Below are 18,523 nucleotides of genomic sequence, written 5' to 3' on the forward strand. Positions count from 1 at the left end.
ACACTTACTATCCTAAGGAACATACTCTTTCTAAGATTGCTTTAACTCAGAATAGGTTGAGTTCAAGCCTTAAGGAACAATGATTCTTTGAGTAATATAAGGATCTGTATGGAGTCAAATGAAGATACCTCTTTGATACATAATTTGGAGATGAAATTACTTTTCTCTTGATATATAAGTTTGATAATATATATCATTAACCTGGCTTTAGACTGAACAACCAATGTACTTAATTTGTGGAATATACCTGGCAGAATTACATTATAGTTTATATGGTGCATTCAAATTTTCTTTGGGGTTTCTAAATTTTCATCCAGACTATGAGTTAGGATGTTTAAGACACTTCAGTCCCCGAGGATTATATATTGACTAATAAACTAATTAGTAGTGCTTTCATTAAGAAAACCTACAGGAATTCCCCCCAAAAAGGGTTAAAATGCAACTAGACTAAGCTTGTAATGCCTGCAAGGATATCCAGACCATCGCTCAACTACAAGATATCTCTTGTTGTATTACTAATGTATCCCTTTAGTATCCCTTTGAGCATCAACGCATCCATTTTCCCAAACGCAAGCGACATAAGAATGGGCACTAAATAAAAAAATGTGAATACTGTTGTTTTGAGCACCATCTCGAGATGTACATGAGGAAAGTCTTGTGATTTTTATTTAATCAGGTAAACTGCTTGGCCACGCCATAAATTTATTTCATTGATGAGGAAAAAGGCAGGTCACTAAAAGAAAATTCATGTGTTTTACAAACTCGGGAAGAAACTTCACCAAAAAGGAAATTTTGACTTTCATTGTAATATATTTCACGGGAGAATAGCCATGTGTCCAATATATTGTGACTAACATTGATCTTAATAGTTGATATCCTGGGTGGTCTCGGGATCACCTACCTCAAACGCCTTGTTTTTGGAGAACTTGCCTGGCGAGTTTTTTCTCTAAATCTAGTAGCTCCAATGTTAACAATGAAAATCTGCAGTCTCTGCAACTTCAAATTTGGGACAGTTTGTGTTACACGTCATTTTGTTGCATTAGGAAAATGACCATCGGTTTAGATCTTTTGCTATCTGTAAATGTGTTCCAAATCATCCCTTTGCAAGGTTAGAACCCAAACCATTCGAAAGAAAGTGAAATTCCTGGATCCCATGGTTCAAAACCCTGTGTTTGGCTTCCTGTGCAGTTCCCTAGTCAATATTTGTGCATACTGTGAAGAGTCCATTAGAAATTGCGCATAATTGAGCTCTATCTTACACTATGACCTATGCACATGACTTAACGAATTTAAAAATAAAAAGTAAAGTCTAGAAGCATTGTTAGTTGTATATATCACAAATAACAAGCTTCGAATGGATGCCTATTCAACCTTGATCCCTCCCATCATGGAGTTAATCCCTCTCTTTGTGGAACCCCTATCCCACCATTAGTGGATCTTATCCCTTGGAAAATGGATCCCAAACTCCTCCTCCTTGGCCCGTAAAGCTAAACCTATGCCTCAGGATTGAGAAGTATTGTTGGAAGTAGGCTTATGCTATAGGAATAAGGTTGGAAGACTATTCATTCAAGGAGAGGGTTGGAGATTGTGGGAAGGGACTTGCAACATCAAGGCTTCAAGGTTGTAAGACTATTCTCCATTTTATTAATATAAAGGCAGTTGTTCTTACATGATTAGGTTAATTAGTTCATTTATCTCTTATGCTATACACTAGATGCTTTGATCTCGTGTATGTTTCTTTCTATTCAGATCTCCTTCAGGACATCATGGAGAAGCTATGGGGAGCGATGGGAAGATCTCTAAATCATCAAGGATAAGCAAATGATTGAAAGCTTTGAAGGGGACTTCATCAATCATTTTGATTAAACAGTAAGTGGCCTCTATCATAGTATTTGTTTCAGTCAATCATAGTCTATAGAAAAGTAGCAATTCCTAGTTATATGTTACTAGATTTCTATGATGCCTAGGGAGATCGCTCTTGTCTGCAAGAGGGATAAGTGCAGATAACAACTTGGTAACTCCACTAGGGATTCGTATCACTCTCCTTTATTTTTCTTTTTTGGCCTTTTGAACCTTTTGTAGAAGCCTTCTTTGAGTGTTTGGAAATCCTTAAAATCTGAATTTTGGGGTTTATTTGACTTGTTTTATATTTTTTCCAAAATTCCCCATTGTGCGCACTTTTCTTTCTGCAACTGTGGGTATGCACACTAGTTTCCTCTATGACCTACGCACATACCTGGAATTTTTGAAAATTTCAGTTTTATCCTCATCAAGTCTAGAATTTTTAGTTTTTCCTGTTTAGTTACACCTGTCTACACATTTTTGAGTCTTTTTCAGTTTGGCTAAGTGTTGTGAAAGGATTTTCTTGTGATTATCTTGTTTTTGCAAATTAGGGTAAAGTCTTATTTGGTGAATGGTCGATATATCAAAAGAGAGATAAGTTGGTTGTGCCTTGCTGTCTATCTATCTTTCTTCTTTCGAACAAATTAGGACTTGAGTTCAATTTTCTCTTTTGTGAAAGATTGTTTTGCGTGTGAAAAGCAATAATTTACATGATTGGGTATTGTTTGAGAAAAATACTTTTTATGCTAGTTTCGAAACGAAAAGTCAATTTCCTTCTGTTGCTGAAAGTGTTCATGAACTATGCTCTTTACTGCAAGTGAATTCATATTTTTCAATTTGGGAAAATTCATTTTAGTGTTCATTATTTTCTTCTTTCATTTTTCGAATTTCCAAGTCATTGTATGTTTGAAGAGGAATTGCTTCATTTCTTGAGTTATCGGGCAAAGTGAAATTTTAAAGTAAATTTCAATATTTGGGTAACTCGAAATTGGATATCTGCATTTTAGGAAAAGGGACATAGTTGGATTTAGAGTTTTTGTTTACATTTCCATTGAAATTTTTGAATTTTTTTTTCCTTACTTCAAATAGAAATTCATCGAAACAAAAAGGTTACATTTTCGTTTTTGATTGCATTAGGATTTGCGTCAAGTCATAATTCCATCAGTTCCAAATCCATTTCCTTTGAGTAAATAACAACTCTTAAAATCAACACTAATAAAATCGTTCTAGAAACTTTTATTTTTAGGGCTATTTTCCACCTACAGTAGATCAGGTTGTAGGGCTTTGGAATAGGGAAGTGAGTTAACTTTCCAAAGTTGCAAACAAACATTAGCGTCTTGTGATAGGGAGAAAAATCCATTTACTACAATTTTTCTCCGGGAATCTCCCCTTACAAACGATTCAAGAACGAGATCATATCGGGCCCAGTAAAGTGATCGGCCCCACTTCATTGGCTACAGTAGAGTGATTTACAAGTACTAAAAACGGTGCCGAAAGGTACTTGGGAGTCAGTTGGAATTAAACCTCAGATTAACCATGTTGAGGAACTTTCAAAGGGATTGAGCTTTGTTACTCTGCCCTTGCGTGTGCGTCTGATCTGTGACTGGACCCATAGGTTAAATTGTTTTATGTGGTAACCTTAGACTCTAGAGACCATAATCTTATGGATTTTACTTGAGGTGACGGCAAAGGGGAAGTCTCTGTTGTACCTGGAACAGACGTTGGCTAGACTCACTTGGAAATTTCTGGAGGGTATTCTTCATTCCAGATGGCATAAATGAAGTTTACTTGCACCGGATCGTGTACATTAAGCAGGTTGTCAGCGTAACTAGTTCCACCCACTCTATCTATAGACACTTACCACTTTGATCTTTGCGACATTGGGTTTCTTCGCCAACTAGTGATTTCGTTGTGAAAATCTTGTTTGCATGGTTTGAATCCTTAGATTTTTTAGCGTGTGTCAGTTGTTTGTTTTTACTTTTTAGAGACCTTAGGATTGGATTGTGAATATTGTTTGATTTTGTGATTAAAATTCCATCCCGACTGAATCACCAAGCTAGTCACGTAGAATGTAGGGTAAACCCCTTGAGTTTGCACCTAGTCAATTGGAAAAGATAAAAACTGAAAGGCCAAAATGAACATGATCTAGAACCTCAGAACACCCTGAAACATCTAGAGTTTTACAATCTCAGACGATAGAAACCGAAGTGAATCTGACGCAAGAAGTAGAATCATGTTTAGTTCATTCTGGCCCAGATATTACCGAAGTAGTTCAAACTGAAGCTGATATTGGTGAAGTTTCAAATACTCAACTAACTGAACCAGAAGTGGAAGAACCCAAGTCTGATATTTCTCAACCTGAATCACCTTCGGTTGTTATAGCTCCTACTCCTAAGCCACCTTCACCTCTTGGCCTATTGCCCCTTAAGTGCATACCATGCATAAATCTAAAACCACAAATTACCAAATTGAGGATTCAAAATGTTGATGCTTCTATTTGTTTTAAATGGGGATTCTTTTCTTGCTATCAGTTACATATATGTTGTTTCTAGCAATGTTACTCTAGTTGGTGGTATTGTCAATGATCTATTCTTACTTCCAACTTACAAATTGTAATCCCAAACCATGACGAATAGGTTGTAGATAGATAGGTCACACTGAATCCACATTAAATACTTGGATAAACAAGTAGAAATTTAAGGCCCTTGATTTGTGAAATTTGATCCATTTGATCCATCCATTTCTATTCAATGCTCTATGGCATGCCAAACATAAAATGGCCATGACCATGAATGATTACATCAACATGCAAATAAAGAGCAAACTAATGAAATAACATCCACCATCGAAGTTTATAAGGGTAGCGTACCCAATGAAGTCCCTAACTTATGAAGAAAATAATAGTAATGGGGAAAATCTTATGCCCAAATCAGATGGAACCTTAATGAAATGGAAGAGAGCATTGGCATGAATGTATGTTGATTGTTTGGAAGTTGTAATAGTACACATGAATTCAACAAGAACTTCTAAAGGCTCTTAAACCTTTGATGATGATTGAGCATGGAAAGAAGATGTTAATCAAAGATGTTTCTAATCCTAGTAAATGATTGTTGAACTACCAAAGATTCAAAAAGAGAGGCAAACAAATTTCTTGCCTACAAAGGCACACTATAAAGGGGTGTAGAGGAATCCATGGGGGATGTGGCTGGGAAATTTAGAGACAATATAAGAAGCAGCCTTGGTTTATGACAAAACCACTTTGAAGATGAGGGGAGATTGTACCTTTTTCAACCTTTCTCTACACATGGTGGAGAAGGCCCTCTTGCAAGAAATTAAAACAAACTATGTCAACATCCTTTCTTTCAACTTCATAACCCCTTAACAAGTCAAATGATGGTACATCAATGTATATGGAAAGGACAAAAAAATATTTTTAGAAACAATTGAGCTATCTCCAAAACACATATATTTTCAAAGGTGTGGATTGGATGAGTACATAATCAAAGTGTGAATTTGTTTGGCCCATGAATGGTAAGAAGATAGGTGGATGGTTTGATAGATGGTGGTTGGACACAAAGTGGATTCCAACTGGTTATGGATAGATGATGAAGCTCAATAAAATTGTCTCCCTTAGAAAATGCGTTTAGCATAATAAATTTTGCTCATTTAATTTGTTGATGTTTTTAAAAATAATAATACAATTTCAAACATCCAAAATACCTTTATATATTTTCCTTACAAAAAAACCATTCATATAACTCATATGCAACTTTTCTTACATTTTCTTTTCCAAAAATCAAATGGGTAGTCGTTGACCAACTTCAAGGAAATACATAAACACAACTCACCATTTTAAATAGATTTATCATGACATGTCTTTGAAATATTTTCTTTATTTAATTTAAAAACCAGTACTATATCAAATGAAAAAGGCATAATTATAGGAATCATTTCATACATAATTAAATGTAGAAATTAGATTTTAAGTCAAGGAATTTCTTTACTTTCTTTACTTAATTAAAGAAATGTTGGTGATATGAAATGGGAAAGGGAGAATCAAATGGTTTATTTCAAACGCATATATACAATCAATAAAGTTAAAATATAATTTATACAACAAGTAATGGATGAAATAAGGCTTCCTCTATTCGAAAACAGCTTTAAAGTTGAAATTATTTTCATGATATCCATTTATTGTTGTGGCAAAATGAAGCAAACATCTCGCAAATTGTAAGAATGCAAGTGCCTGTTATGACAGACTGGTGGGACATGTGACAAACTCCAGATGGATATGGACAAATGATGAAGGCCCGAATAGAACCTCTCCCTTAAAAATTGACTTCTGTGTAATTAAACACCATATAAAACTTGACATGTTTGAAACTATTTGTTGTAATTTGGCACAATCTCCAACATACAAATTCTACAACAAAATACAATGTTCGATGCCTTCCACCTCTTCTAATTTGGAACACCCATTACTGGATAGTTGTTGAAGTTTTTTTTCTTTTTTCAGTCGAAAAAAAATGCCTTCTTTAATATTAAGTAAAGAAAGTACAATTACATAAATTACTCAGTTTTGTCCCACGATATACATCCAAACTTAACAACAAAAGACCCAAATAGAAAAAGACATAAGGTACGGCTGTTATACTATCATCCACAGTAGTTCACCCATTGTTCAGTACATGCTTAGTTACAAAAAGACAAAATATAAATATAGCAAATATCTTATAATAATCATATCTAAGAAGTAGGAATAATTCCAAAGTCAAATATGGAATCTCGGTTGTATGCAGGATAATGTATGACTCCAGAGGATGCTGAAATGCCTCTTTTGGAGAGTAAGCCAGCGATGATGTTCCACTCCATTTATATATGATTAAAATCAATTTGTTGGAATGCTCTTATCAGGATATGAATGTGGGAATGCTCTTATCAGGATATGAATGTGCTTCATCCAATAAGCTAGAAGGGGAGGTTGGAAACATGACAATCCCTTGATCCAATCTATCCATCCTTTAGAGTCCCCAAAAATATGTAAGGTGGTAATGTTGAGCCAGCCAACAGCGAATAGAAGCCCCCATAATGCGATGATTTATGCCCTGTTGTTGGAACCGGCACCACCCTCCCACCAAAAGTGATAATACTTGCCAGGTTCAGTAGCAATGAGTACACCACATCTGCATAGTCCATATTTACAAGCCCAATCGAAGAATCCCATCGAATACTCATTCCATATGTCCTGCAAAATGACATGTCTATATTTTTTAATATGATTCATGGTCCTGTCTCTGAAAAATAAGACACAATCCCCATGACAAAGTATTTAATATCAGTTTATTTGTCTTCAAATATCTTAAGGTTCCTGCAGCGCCATATGCCCTAAATCGTGAAGAAAGGCAGAGAACCAAATACTTGTTGTGACTGAAACCAATGCTTAAAACATGCCAACAATGAAATATGCTTCCAATCCTCGTCAATCTGAAGCACATTAAGGACTGAAATCCAAATTTCAGTGGCAATCAAGTAGTTCAAAAAGAGATGTTCAACATCTTCATAATTTTTCTTGCACAACATACAGATACTTGGTCCAATGAAACCTCTGCGAGCTAAATTCTTCCAGGTGAGTACTTTGTCATTCAAGACCAACCATCTAAAACATTTGAGCTTCAAGGGGAAATTCCATTTCCAAGATTTTTGATACCATGATAGCTCCACAGTAGAATTAATTGGGATGGAAATGGATTTGTAAATGTCGTTGGTCGCAATCTAGTTCTTGTGTACTTGTCCAACCCATCTCATCTTATCTATCTTATCTGAAATAAAAATGTCTACAGCCTCAATCTGTCTAATATAAAGAGTCCACTCTGTAGCCAAAAGACCAGACAGATCAATGTCTTCTTCCCAAAGCCAAGTCTGTAAATATGGAGAGTGAGCTCGAAAAGAAGCAATATGAGATAAAAGATAAATACCTTTGTCATGCAAGTGTTGAAGGAGAGGGACAGATAGCATATGTACCCCTTGGAAACCACATACAGTGTCCAGTCCAACCTCGATCCTACTGCCATTACTAACCTCCCAGCAAAGCCCCACAAATAGCCAATGTCTTTGTCTCATCATACTGTGCCAGATGTATGAGGATGAGAGGGGGATTTTTGCACCACCTTTAATCCAGTCTTCATAGTCCTGATAGTCCAAATATTTACCTCTGATGATCTGAGACCATATACCCCTACCCGATAGTCCTCTCCACAGACTTTTGCATATGAGAGCCCTATTAAAAGATAAAGTATCCAGGATCCCCCACCCCCCTTGATCAACAACTTTGGTTAAAAGAGACAATCTAGCGAGATGAATCTTGCATGATTGCTCTTTACTAGACCAAAGAAATCTAGCCAATATTGCATCAATTTTATGTATGATCTCCATTGGCAGTATATAGAGATGCATCCAGTATACAGATAAAGACTAGAGTATAGCTTTGATAAGAATGAGCCTACCTCCGATGGAGACCTACCTGAATGTCCAGTGATTTAATTTGAGATCGATTTTTTTGTGACCCAACTCCAGTTAATGATTTTGTACTGATTCGGTTTATTTGGAAACCCAAATATTGAAAGTCGGAGTCCACTGTCTATGCAGATATCTCAAATAAACCACAAATCTTATCGATCTCACCCCCAATCACTTGTGAATAAATCACTTCATATTTATGTGAGTTCTTGATGAGGCCTGAAGCAAATCTAAAAGAAGATAATATATGATGAAATTGTGACCATTTAGTGATAGAAGACTCTCCACCAAGCAGGAGATCATCAGCAAAAATCAAATGGGTAATACGGATCTATCTAGTCATATTGATGCCCATGATCAAGCCTCTGTCCCTGGTGTCCATGATTTTCCTACAGAGAGTTTCAATAATAAGAATAAACAAAATTGGGGATAAAGCACATCCTTGCCTTAATCCCCTATGTTCTTTGAAAAAACCAGTAGGGAGGCCATTTATAATCACTGAAAAATTGGCAGAAGATACACAAGACAAAATCCTATTAGCATTGTAGATATTGAGACCAATTTTATAAAGAATCAGTCTAAGAAATTCCCAGTTGTCTCTATCAAAATCCTTGGTAATGTCAATCTTCATAAGGCAAGAATTATAGTCGTTGAAGTAATGGAAGCTACCCCAATCCCTGTATGCTCTTCAACCTCACACACCCACTTGTGTTGAAATACCTCAAAGATAACAATCATTCAATGCGTGGCAACCCCTCCAATTTCTTGCAACAAACAATTGCCAGCTTTTGAAGTGTTGGAAGACGACATAGAGTATGTATTTTTGTCAAATTATCACAAACCCTAAATGATAAATCTATGAGTGTAGCTAGCAATGCTCCGACCTCCTCCACATTATTACAATAAGACATTGTAAGATTGTGAAGGTTGAATCAAACACCTTTGGCAAATGATACCTTCAATATCCCTGTCTCTGATCAGGTGCTCAAATTATGCTCAAAAATAAAAGCGTCAGAATATTTATAAACTTAGCTTTAGATCGAAGAAATATTTATTATAATTCCACCGATGTGAACGACACTCAAATCCGAGCTCATATGTAGAAGTAAGAGCAAGTCAAAGTTCAGGTTTGACTTGGACACGTGGTAGGCCCTTCAACGAATGGAGAAGCTCCAAGTGGCAAGTTGCCATTGGGTCCCACATATCACATATCGGGGATAAAACAGTGGTCGCGGCTTAAGAATCGGCCCCCAGCAGTGTCGATTTGCGATTTGCGATATCACAATCGCACATCGTAGAATGTTAAGGAAATCGACCCCTGGAGCAGTCAGGGTTGCGATGCGATATATCGCAATCACAGAGTCAGGTTGCGATTTGCGAATATTGCAATCACATATCACCCTAATACCCCATCAATATATATGTTACCGAGGGACTCCGCCGATGCGATTTGCGGACACGATATCATTTCAGAGTTGTAGTTTATAACTTGTCGGATCCACCAGATCGCATATCATAAAGCGTTAAGTCCTGAATATAAGAATCAACCCCAGCAAAGCCGATTGCGATTTGCGACAGAGTTTCAGAACTGTCGCCTTTTCCGCCGAACCAACCACTTTGTATGTGACCACTCAGCCTTAACCGCGAGATAGGCGAGGAAGTTGGCGGGACCACCAATTTCGGCGGAACTGCCAGAATTAGCTCCTGATAATGAATTTAACTGGCAGTTAGCCAGATTTGGAGGAGAAAATTGTGGGAGAACTGGGAGAGGTCATAACTTCTTCAGTTCTTATCAAAATTAGGGGCAAAAAGAGTCATTTCTAGTAGTTTTGGCTATTTTGAACTCATTGAGACGGGTTTCAGAGGCATTTGACCATTGTAAACACACTTTTGTTGTAATTTTGAGCATAATAGAGAGGCCCAAGCATTGGAAGCTGGACCAAGGAGACATAGCCCAGGAGGGGTGAACTCCTCATCAAATATCTTTTTTGTGTGTTGTATTTTGATGTTCTTTACTGTTAATTTGATGTTGTTCAGCATATGTTTTATGTTAAATTGTTTATAACATTTACATAAGAAACTCTCATGGGAATCAGTTAATTTAGCAAAAATAGTGAATCCTTAAGCACTTGATAAGCAAATGATAAGCATCTTGGGTTTTATTCTAAATGGGGAATTAGCACAACATTACTAATCTGCTCCATTTCAGATCAAGTTGGTATCAGAGCCCTAATTTTTGCTTACTATATTTTCTTGGGCAAAGAAAGAGTATTGTTTGTTAGTTTTGTGTCATGCTAACAAGGTTAAAACTCAAAAGAGGAGAACTAGGGAATCTAGTTCAAAGCCTTGTAGTTGGCTCAAGTGGAAGAAGAGCAAGGTTTCCAAAGTCTTCTACACCAGTACATCCTCAAGTTGTAGAAGTTGTAGTTGAGTCTTCAGAGACCATGTCTCATGAAGGAGAACGATGCTGAAAGAGCATTCAGAAAATGATTTCTTTGATATGATAGAGATGGTGAAGGTCCTCTATGAAGAGAGGAATAGCAGGCTGCAAGGAGAAATTTCCAAACCTCCCAAAGGAGAAGGCTCTTCAGGAGGATATTTTTAATGGTGTTTTTATTAGCTATCCTACATATGATAAAGAGCTTTACGCATTGGTGCAAAGTGTGAAAAAATGGAAGCATTACTTAATGGGAAAAGAAACCATTATTCACACCGATCATCAACCTTTGCAATATCTTCATTCTCAAACAAAATTGTAGCGATCAAGGCACTTTTGTTGGATGGGATTCTTACAGCAATTCCACTTGGTAATTAGGTACAAGAAAGGTATTTATAACAAAGTTGTTGATATTCTTTCTAGACCGGTTGTTAATGTAGTCATTTTACTCATGAATCATTATGTTTCGCCTAAAAGTTATGTTGAACAATACGCACATAATGTTAACTTTCAAGAGGTATATTCAATCTTGAGTCAAGGCCACAGAGTTGACGAATTAGACTACCATGTACATGATAATTTTTTGTATCATTTGGGAAAACTTTGTGTTCCACAGGGAGAGAGAGTAAATGTCACAAGGGAAGTGCACAATTCTCTTATTGTTGGACATTTCGGTGTAAGTAAAACAGTGGCAAATCTTTAGAGGTATTTTTAATGGCCTCATATGCTTGAAAGTGTGTCGTATTTTATCGGAGGTTGTTCATTGTGTGCAGTCAGTAAGCCTAGTAATAGGAAACTAGGATTATACACACCACTTCCATTGCCCTCACGTCAATGGAAGAGTGTGTGTATGGATTTTGTAGGAGGTCTCCCTTTATCAAGAAAAGGTCATGATTATTTGTACGTAGTTGTGGATAGGTTCAACCAGATGTGCATATTAATGCCTTGTAAAAAAAAAAATTACAGCTGAACAAACAGCTCAACTTTTCTTTCAAAACGTATGGGTTCATTTTGGATTACCTACTTCTATTGTAAGTGATTGCGATTCCAGATTTGTTGGGAATTTTTGGTCAAATTTATGGAACTTGATGGACACCAAGTTGAAGAAAAGTACAACCTTCCATCCACAAGTAGATGGTCAAACTGAAGTGGTTAACAGGACAGTTATTCATTCGTTAAGAGGATATTGCAGCAAACATCCTAATTTGTGGCGTGAACAATTGCATTATATTCAACATGCTTACAACCGAGCAAAATACTCTTCTAATCTAACATCACCTTTTGAGGCATGTCTTGGTTATTTACCTAAATCGCCTTTGGATTTCATATTTGAGAAATATGTAGTTATAGATGGACATAGTGACATAGACAGAGCAAAGAAATTCATTGAGCAAGTTCAATTGATTCACCAAACAGTTCAAGAACAACTAGAAAAGAGTCAAGGCATGATAAGCATCGTGTCGATCATCAGTTTCAAGTAGGTGATGAAGTTTGGCTTTACATTAGAAAGGAAAGGCTTCAAGGTGAAGGTAAAAAGCTGAAACCAATCCGTTATAGTCCATTTAAAATTCTGGAAAAGATTGGTAATAATGCTTTCAAGCTTGATTTGCCTTCATATATGAAAATTTATTCCGTTGTTAATGTTGAAAATTTGAGATAGTATGAGCCTCATTTTATTGGAGATCAAGGAGAAAGTGTACAGATTCCATCAATTGAAGAGTTTTCTCCAGAATTCCTTGATGTGCTTCAGTAAGACACTATACTTGACAGAGGAACAAGGACAAGTATTGATTATCTTCGAGTGAGGCTCAAAGGTACAATTCCTTCAAAATCCAAATGGATAGAGGTTGAAAAGGTGAGCGAACTATACCCTCACCTGTTGAACAATTGAAAGTGATCCTTTTGGGGTCCAAAAGGCTTTCAGCATATGTTTTATGTTAAATTGTTTATAACATTTACATAAGAAACCCTCATGGGAATCAGTTAATTTAGCAAAAACAGTGAATTCTTAAGCACTTGATAAGCAAATAATAAGCATTTTGGGTTTTATTTTGAAAGGGGAATTAGCACAACATTACTAATCTGCTCCATTTCAGATTAGTCCTTGCAACCTCTAACAATTGGAGTCATGGAAGTATGCAATTGTGAATGGAAGAGTACAAATCACTCAATGTTTCTCTTTCTCCTTTCACCCCTTCAAATGGAAATTCATGTATCAATGGACGATCAATTACCCTCAACTTAGTCAACTAGGCCAATAGTCTAGAGAATGCAACAAACATTTCAATTCCTTACATTTATGAAGTTGCAATTCCTTCAAGTTCTTTAAGTCACCTAGCGAAGCCGACAAACATTTCAATTCCTTACATACATAGAGCTGCAATTTCTTCAAGTTATTTAAGTTATGTATGGCAATGTGTTCAATAAAGGGACTACATCCAAATTGCAAAATCACAATTACACTTGGAAATTCTTTTAAATTTGTATCTGTCATGTATAACATTTTAAGCGACCTCTGATGCACCACCTGCAGAGGGAACGCTACAATTTTCCTACAGTTAGAGAGATTTATGTACTCAAGCATGCTTATATTTCCTAGTGTTTCATTTGACATGGTTAAACTAGTGCAAGACTCCAAATCAGGATGTTGGAGTTCAATTAATTTACAAAAGGAATTTGACAACCATTCCAAAGTAGGACACTAGGACAACTTGAATTGTAGGAAGTTGGTTAAGTTACAAAAGATTCTGGTGGCCTCTTTAAAATTGGGAAATTAGATAGCTAACTCGGACGTGTGAATATTACAAACATCTCCTATTTCCTTTCCTTCCACATCTGTTGTCCCTCTACTGGGGGCTATTAACAAAGGCAAGGTGCCAGCATTATCCAATTCCTCACATAATTCTCCTGTTTCCTCTCCGCATAATTTATTTGATGAGAATCTGGGTATCCTGTTGAAGTGGGATTCTCTCAATCTTCGGGCCTTGACTATTTCTAAACCTCAACATCCTTCCTCTCCTCACATTAGTCCTAACTCTGCAGCGAATATTACTGTGAGAAGGACTCAGAACAGGGGCAGTCGACATTTTAGGGGTTGAAAGAGTAAAGATGATATGCATATTCGGGAATTTTCTTTGGTTGATGTTCCCATTGTTGACCTCACTGGTAACAGGCCGCTTAGAGAAAGTACGCCTGATGAATGCAAAAAATGATGAATATTTTTTCTATGAATATTAGGTGCCTTGGTGCAGGTCCAAAATATTTAGCACTAAAAAATATATTCACATCTATGAACTTCAAGATCATCCTCATTCAGGAAACCGTGCACAAGGGACAAGCCTCAATTTTATATTTTCGAAGAATGTTTCCTACCTGGCATATCGTTGCAACTGATTCACATGGTCTCTCTGGTGGGCTGACTGTTTTATGGGATCCACGGTGGATCAATGCTTTGGCATTTAGTTGCTTTGCAGGAATTCTTCTCTTGGCAAAAATCAGAGGATTAAAAGGGTATTTTCATATCCTCAACATATACGCTCCTTACAAAGATAGATTACCATTTTGGGACCAATTTTTATCTTCTGAATTTTTTGATATAGATTCTCTTATCATTGGGGGAGATTTCAATTGTACTATGAGCTCAAAGGAGGTTTGGGGGAATGGTAGAAAGAAGGATCAGGTGGGTTTCCGACTTAGAGATGCCATGTTGACTCATAATTTTGTGGATATTCTTCGACACAAAATGGGACCGACGTGGGACAATGGGAGAATAAATGAAGCATTTATAGCAAAGAGAATAGATCGGTTTATCATTCATGAAAGATTGATCGGACGTCTAGGATTTCCAAATGTTTCACATATACCTAGTTTTATATTAGATCATCGCCCTATAATAATCAAATGGAACATGGCAGGATATAGACAGGGATATCATTTTAAATTTAATAGGGTCTGGTTGGAGGATGAACAATTTAATTTGACAATTAAAGAATTTTGGACATCCCACCCTCCTACCGAGTCTTTCAGGAAGACCGAATCTTTTATTGACCGATTGAAAGGCCTAGGATCTTGTGTCAAGAAATGGCAGCGGAATAGGGCTATATCTAACAGGAAAGAACTCAAGAAGAACCACGATGAATTGGCCGATCTCTCTGAACAGTTTATTTCACAAAATCTCTCAGCTGAATTGCGAGCTAAGATCAGAGACTTGGAGAAAAAAAAAAACAACATATGTTGGCTATTGAAGAGGCTACGTGGCGACTCAAAGCCGTGCCATATGGCTTGTAGAAGGAGATAGAAATACTAAATTTTTTCATAGACATGCGAACAAAAGGAGAGATATTAATTCCATTTGGGAGATTCAAGATGAGATGGGTAATTTAATCTCTTCTCAGGATGACATTACTAAAGAAGTTGTTAAGTTTTTTCAAATGGCATATAGCAGTAATGAGGGTAGTAATTTTCCAGATATTTTATGGGCTATTGATCCATATCCCTCTATGTTTAATACGGAGCAGAATGATCATCTTTTTGCCCTGGTCACGGAGGAGGAACTCTTATACATTATGAAATCTTCTCAAAAAGATAAAAGCCCGGGTCCTGATGGTTGGACCATTGATTTTTTCATCCACTTCTTTGATATAATGAAAACAGATCTTTTAGAGATGGTGGAAGAATCTAGGACATCAGGCTCTATTCCTAAATCGATCACATCCACATATATAGCTTTAATTCCTAAAAAGAAGGCTTCGCTCACATTCAGGGATTACAGACCCATCTCACTCTGTAATACCATATATAAGATAATTTCAAAAATTATTGCAGTGAGGATGAAAGGAATTCTCTCTGTACATATCTCCCCAGACCAGCATGGATTTCTGAAGGACAGAAATATTATGGAAGCTGTTGCCATCGCTCAGGAGGGTCTACACTCTATGCACATGCGGAAAATGGAGGCTGCTTTTTTAAAAATTGATCTCAGGAAGGCATACGATTGTATAGACTGGGGCTTCCTCAGATGCCTTCTCATCAAAATTGGCATCAATATCAACTGTTTGAATTGGATCATGGCATGTGTTTCTGATGTCAATTTTGTGGTTCTGGTAAATGGTATCCCTACCCCTTTTTTTCGGGCAGCCAGAGGTCTCCGGCAAGGATGTTCTTTGTCCCCACTTCTTTTTATATTAGTTATGGATTCACTCAGTCTTCATATTCGTGGGGCTATCAAAGACAAGGCCTATAAGCCGATGGCTATCTGCAGGAACTTCTCTTTTTCACATAATTTATTTGTAGATGATATCTTATTAGCGGCTATGTTATGCAGGGATACTTGGGACTGTTTGCACACTATTATGATGAAATTCCAGAAAGCAACAGGTCTTTGTATCAATGAGGATAAGTCATCCTTTTACATGGAAGATATAAACTCTGAAATGGCTATATATCTCTCTAATCTTTTTCATATTCAGGTATCTCCCCTTCACTCGGGCATGAAATATCTGGGCTTTCATCTCAAGCCTGTCGGATACTCTCCTTCAGATTGGACGTGGATGTATGAAAAATTTATCAAACGTATTGAGAGTTGGGAATACAAAAGCCTCTCACTGGCAGGCAGATACATTTTATCACAATCGGTTCTAGTCCAGATATTAGTTTATTGGGCGCATCTCTATTACATCCCAGCTAAAATCATCCAGAGAATGAATCGGAGTATGGCCAATTTCATTTGGGGCGCTAATAAACAACATAGGAAATTTCATTTGTCTAAGATCAATAACCTTACTCGGCCAAAAGTCCTCGGCGGATGGGGCATTATGAATATCAGCCTTTTCAATTATGCTCTTCTTTGCAAATCACTGTGGAAAGCTACTTTCGGATCCTGCACTTGGAGTAACATTATCAAAGCTAAGTATCTGCATAATAGAGATATTCTTTTTTGGTACAGATTGGGTTCTTTTGGTCCCCCCAAAGGCTCGGCCATCTGGCGCAGTCTACATAAGATTGAAGGCTTTTTTCTGAAGAATTTGGCATGGAATCTACATTCAGGCAGAAAGATCTTAATTGGAGTAGATCGATTGGTGGGTGAGAGTCCGGGTTTTGATTTTCCTTTGCAGCTGCTTCATTATCTGCAGAATAAGGGAATTATTTTTTGGGACCAGACAATTGAAAAGTGGGTGGGCCCATTGCCCATATGGAAATCGGCAGAAATGATTGGACTATATGGTTCGCTGGCTGCACAATGGAACAAGATAACATCATATATGAATCACAGGGGTTTCTTCAAATCTATGGAGGATGATTGTCTTATTTGGAACGGTCCAAAGGGAAGATCAGCTGTATACGTCAAAGATGCATACCTTATGCTTCAGGTGGAATTAGCGTTTCAGACTGAAAATATTTTCCCTTCTGTTTTATGGAAAGCTCGCTGCCCTACAAAAGTGATTATATTTTCTTGGTTGGTCTTTTATAACAAGAATTTAACGTGGGACAATTTACAAAAAAGAAATTGGCAAGGGCCAGCTATTTGTCATTTATGTAAAGCTAATGTGGAAACAAACTATCATCTTTTTTTGACCTGTCCTATTGCTATTGAGATTTGGGAAACAGTGGCCGATCACTTTGGTTTGAACAGGATAACATTCTCTTCTATTCGTGAGGCATTTCTGTGGTGGAGTAATCTGAGACAAGATGGAAGGTCTATTCCCCTGGTCACAATATGGTGCATCTGGAAATACAGGAATCTAGCCTTATTTCATAATAGCAAAGTGAATAATGCTCTTATTATAGACTCTGTTATAGCACATCTTCCTCCTTCTAAGAATCCACAGAACTTACATTCACCAAAGAAACAACTTCATCGCTGTCCAAACCTGGACGTTCTTCCCCGTGCATATTTTGATGGAGCTGCAACAAATGGTTTTTGTGCCTGTGGAATTTACATCATTCCATGTGTAGACCAGTCTATTAAAATCTTTTGGAATGGTGGCAAAGGATCGAACAACAAGGTGGAAGTTATGGCATTAGCTGGCCTCCTTTACTTTTGTGACTTCCTTGGCATACCTGGACTACATATTTTTGGTGATTCTAAATTGATTATTGACCATGTGAAATCAGTTCATCACATTCAGAACATCAATTTTTTGGGGTGGTTGCATAGAATAACATACATTTGGCATGCTCACCAGGATTATTCCATTCAACATATTCAAATAGCATACAAAAAAAATGTTGATTCTCTATCCAAAGCAGGTCTTTCCACTACAGAACAAGCATGGCAGGTACAAATCTTTGTGGGAGAAAATCAGCATGAAATTGTGGAGTTTAGTCTCCCTGGTATAAACTAACAGTTTTTTTTCTTCTTCTCCAAATTCTGGTAAGATTTGAATGCACTTTTTAGTCCTGTTAATATGATTCTCTACCTCAGGTTCGAAGATAATCTTGTAAATATTTTGGTTGTTCCATCCTTCTACTAACATCTATATCTGAGGATTTTGCAGACATCTTTATATATATGCTAGTTTTAGGGAAGTTTTGGTCCTTTTCAGTCTAAATGGGGGCAATAGATCTCATTTACTCAGGGAATGTAGTCTCGACATCAGCTTCTATATGACATATGGTCTCTCATAGACTATCTGCCCATGATGTATTTGAAATTTGTCCTATGATGTAATCTTCCAGATATTATCAGCCTATGATGGTAATCTTGCATACACTATCTACCCCATTGAT

At 37.0% G+C, this 18,523-nt stretch overlaps 1 protein-coding gene across 1 annotated transcript; it reads left to right on the top strand.

Annotated features, from left to right (window-relative positions):
- The first annotated feature begins 15,165 nt into the window (after positions 1–15,165).
- LOC149208034 (uncharacterized) lies at positions 15,166–18,138 on the top strand. The gene has a single exon (XM_089398219.1). It carries the CDS (start codon positions 15,166–15,168, stop codon positions 18,136–18,138), a length of 2,973 nt encoding a protein of 990 aa, XP_089254345.1.
- Positions 18,139–18,523: the final 385 nt, after the last annotated feature.

Source organism: Pinus tabuliformis, chromosome 1_2 (genome assembly GCF_031772625.1).
Source record: "Pinus tabuliformis cultivar Carrire ecotype Pingquan chromosome 1_2, CPIR1, whole genome shotgun sequence".
Taxonomy (NCBI): Eukaryota; Viridiplantae; Streptophyta; class Pinopsida; order Pinales; family Pinaceae; genus Pinus; species Pinus tabuliformis.

Excerpts from the sequence above, each read along its gene's own strand:
- LOC149208034 (XM_089398219.1), top strand. The coding sequence starts at position 15,166 with ATGGGTAATTTAATCTCTTCTCAGGATGACATTACTAAAGAAGTTGTT.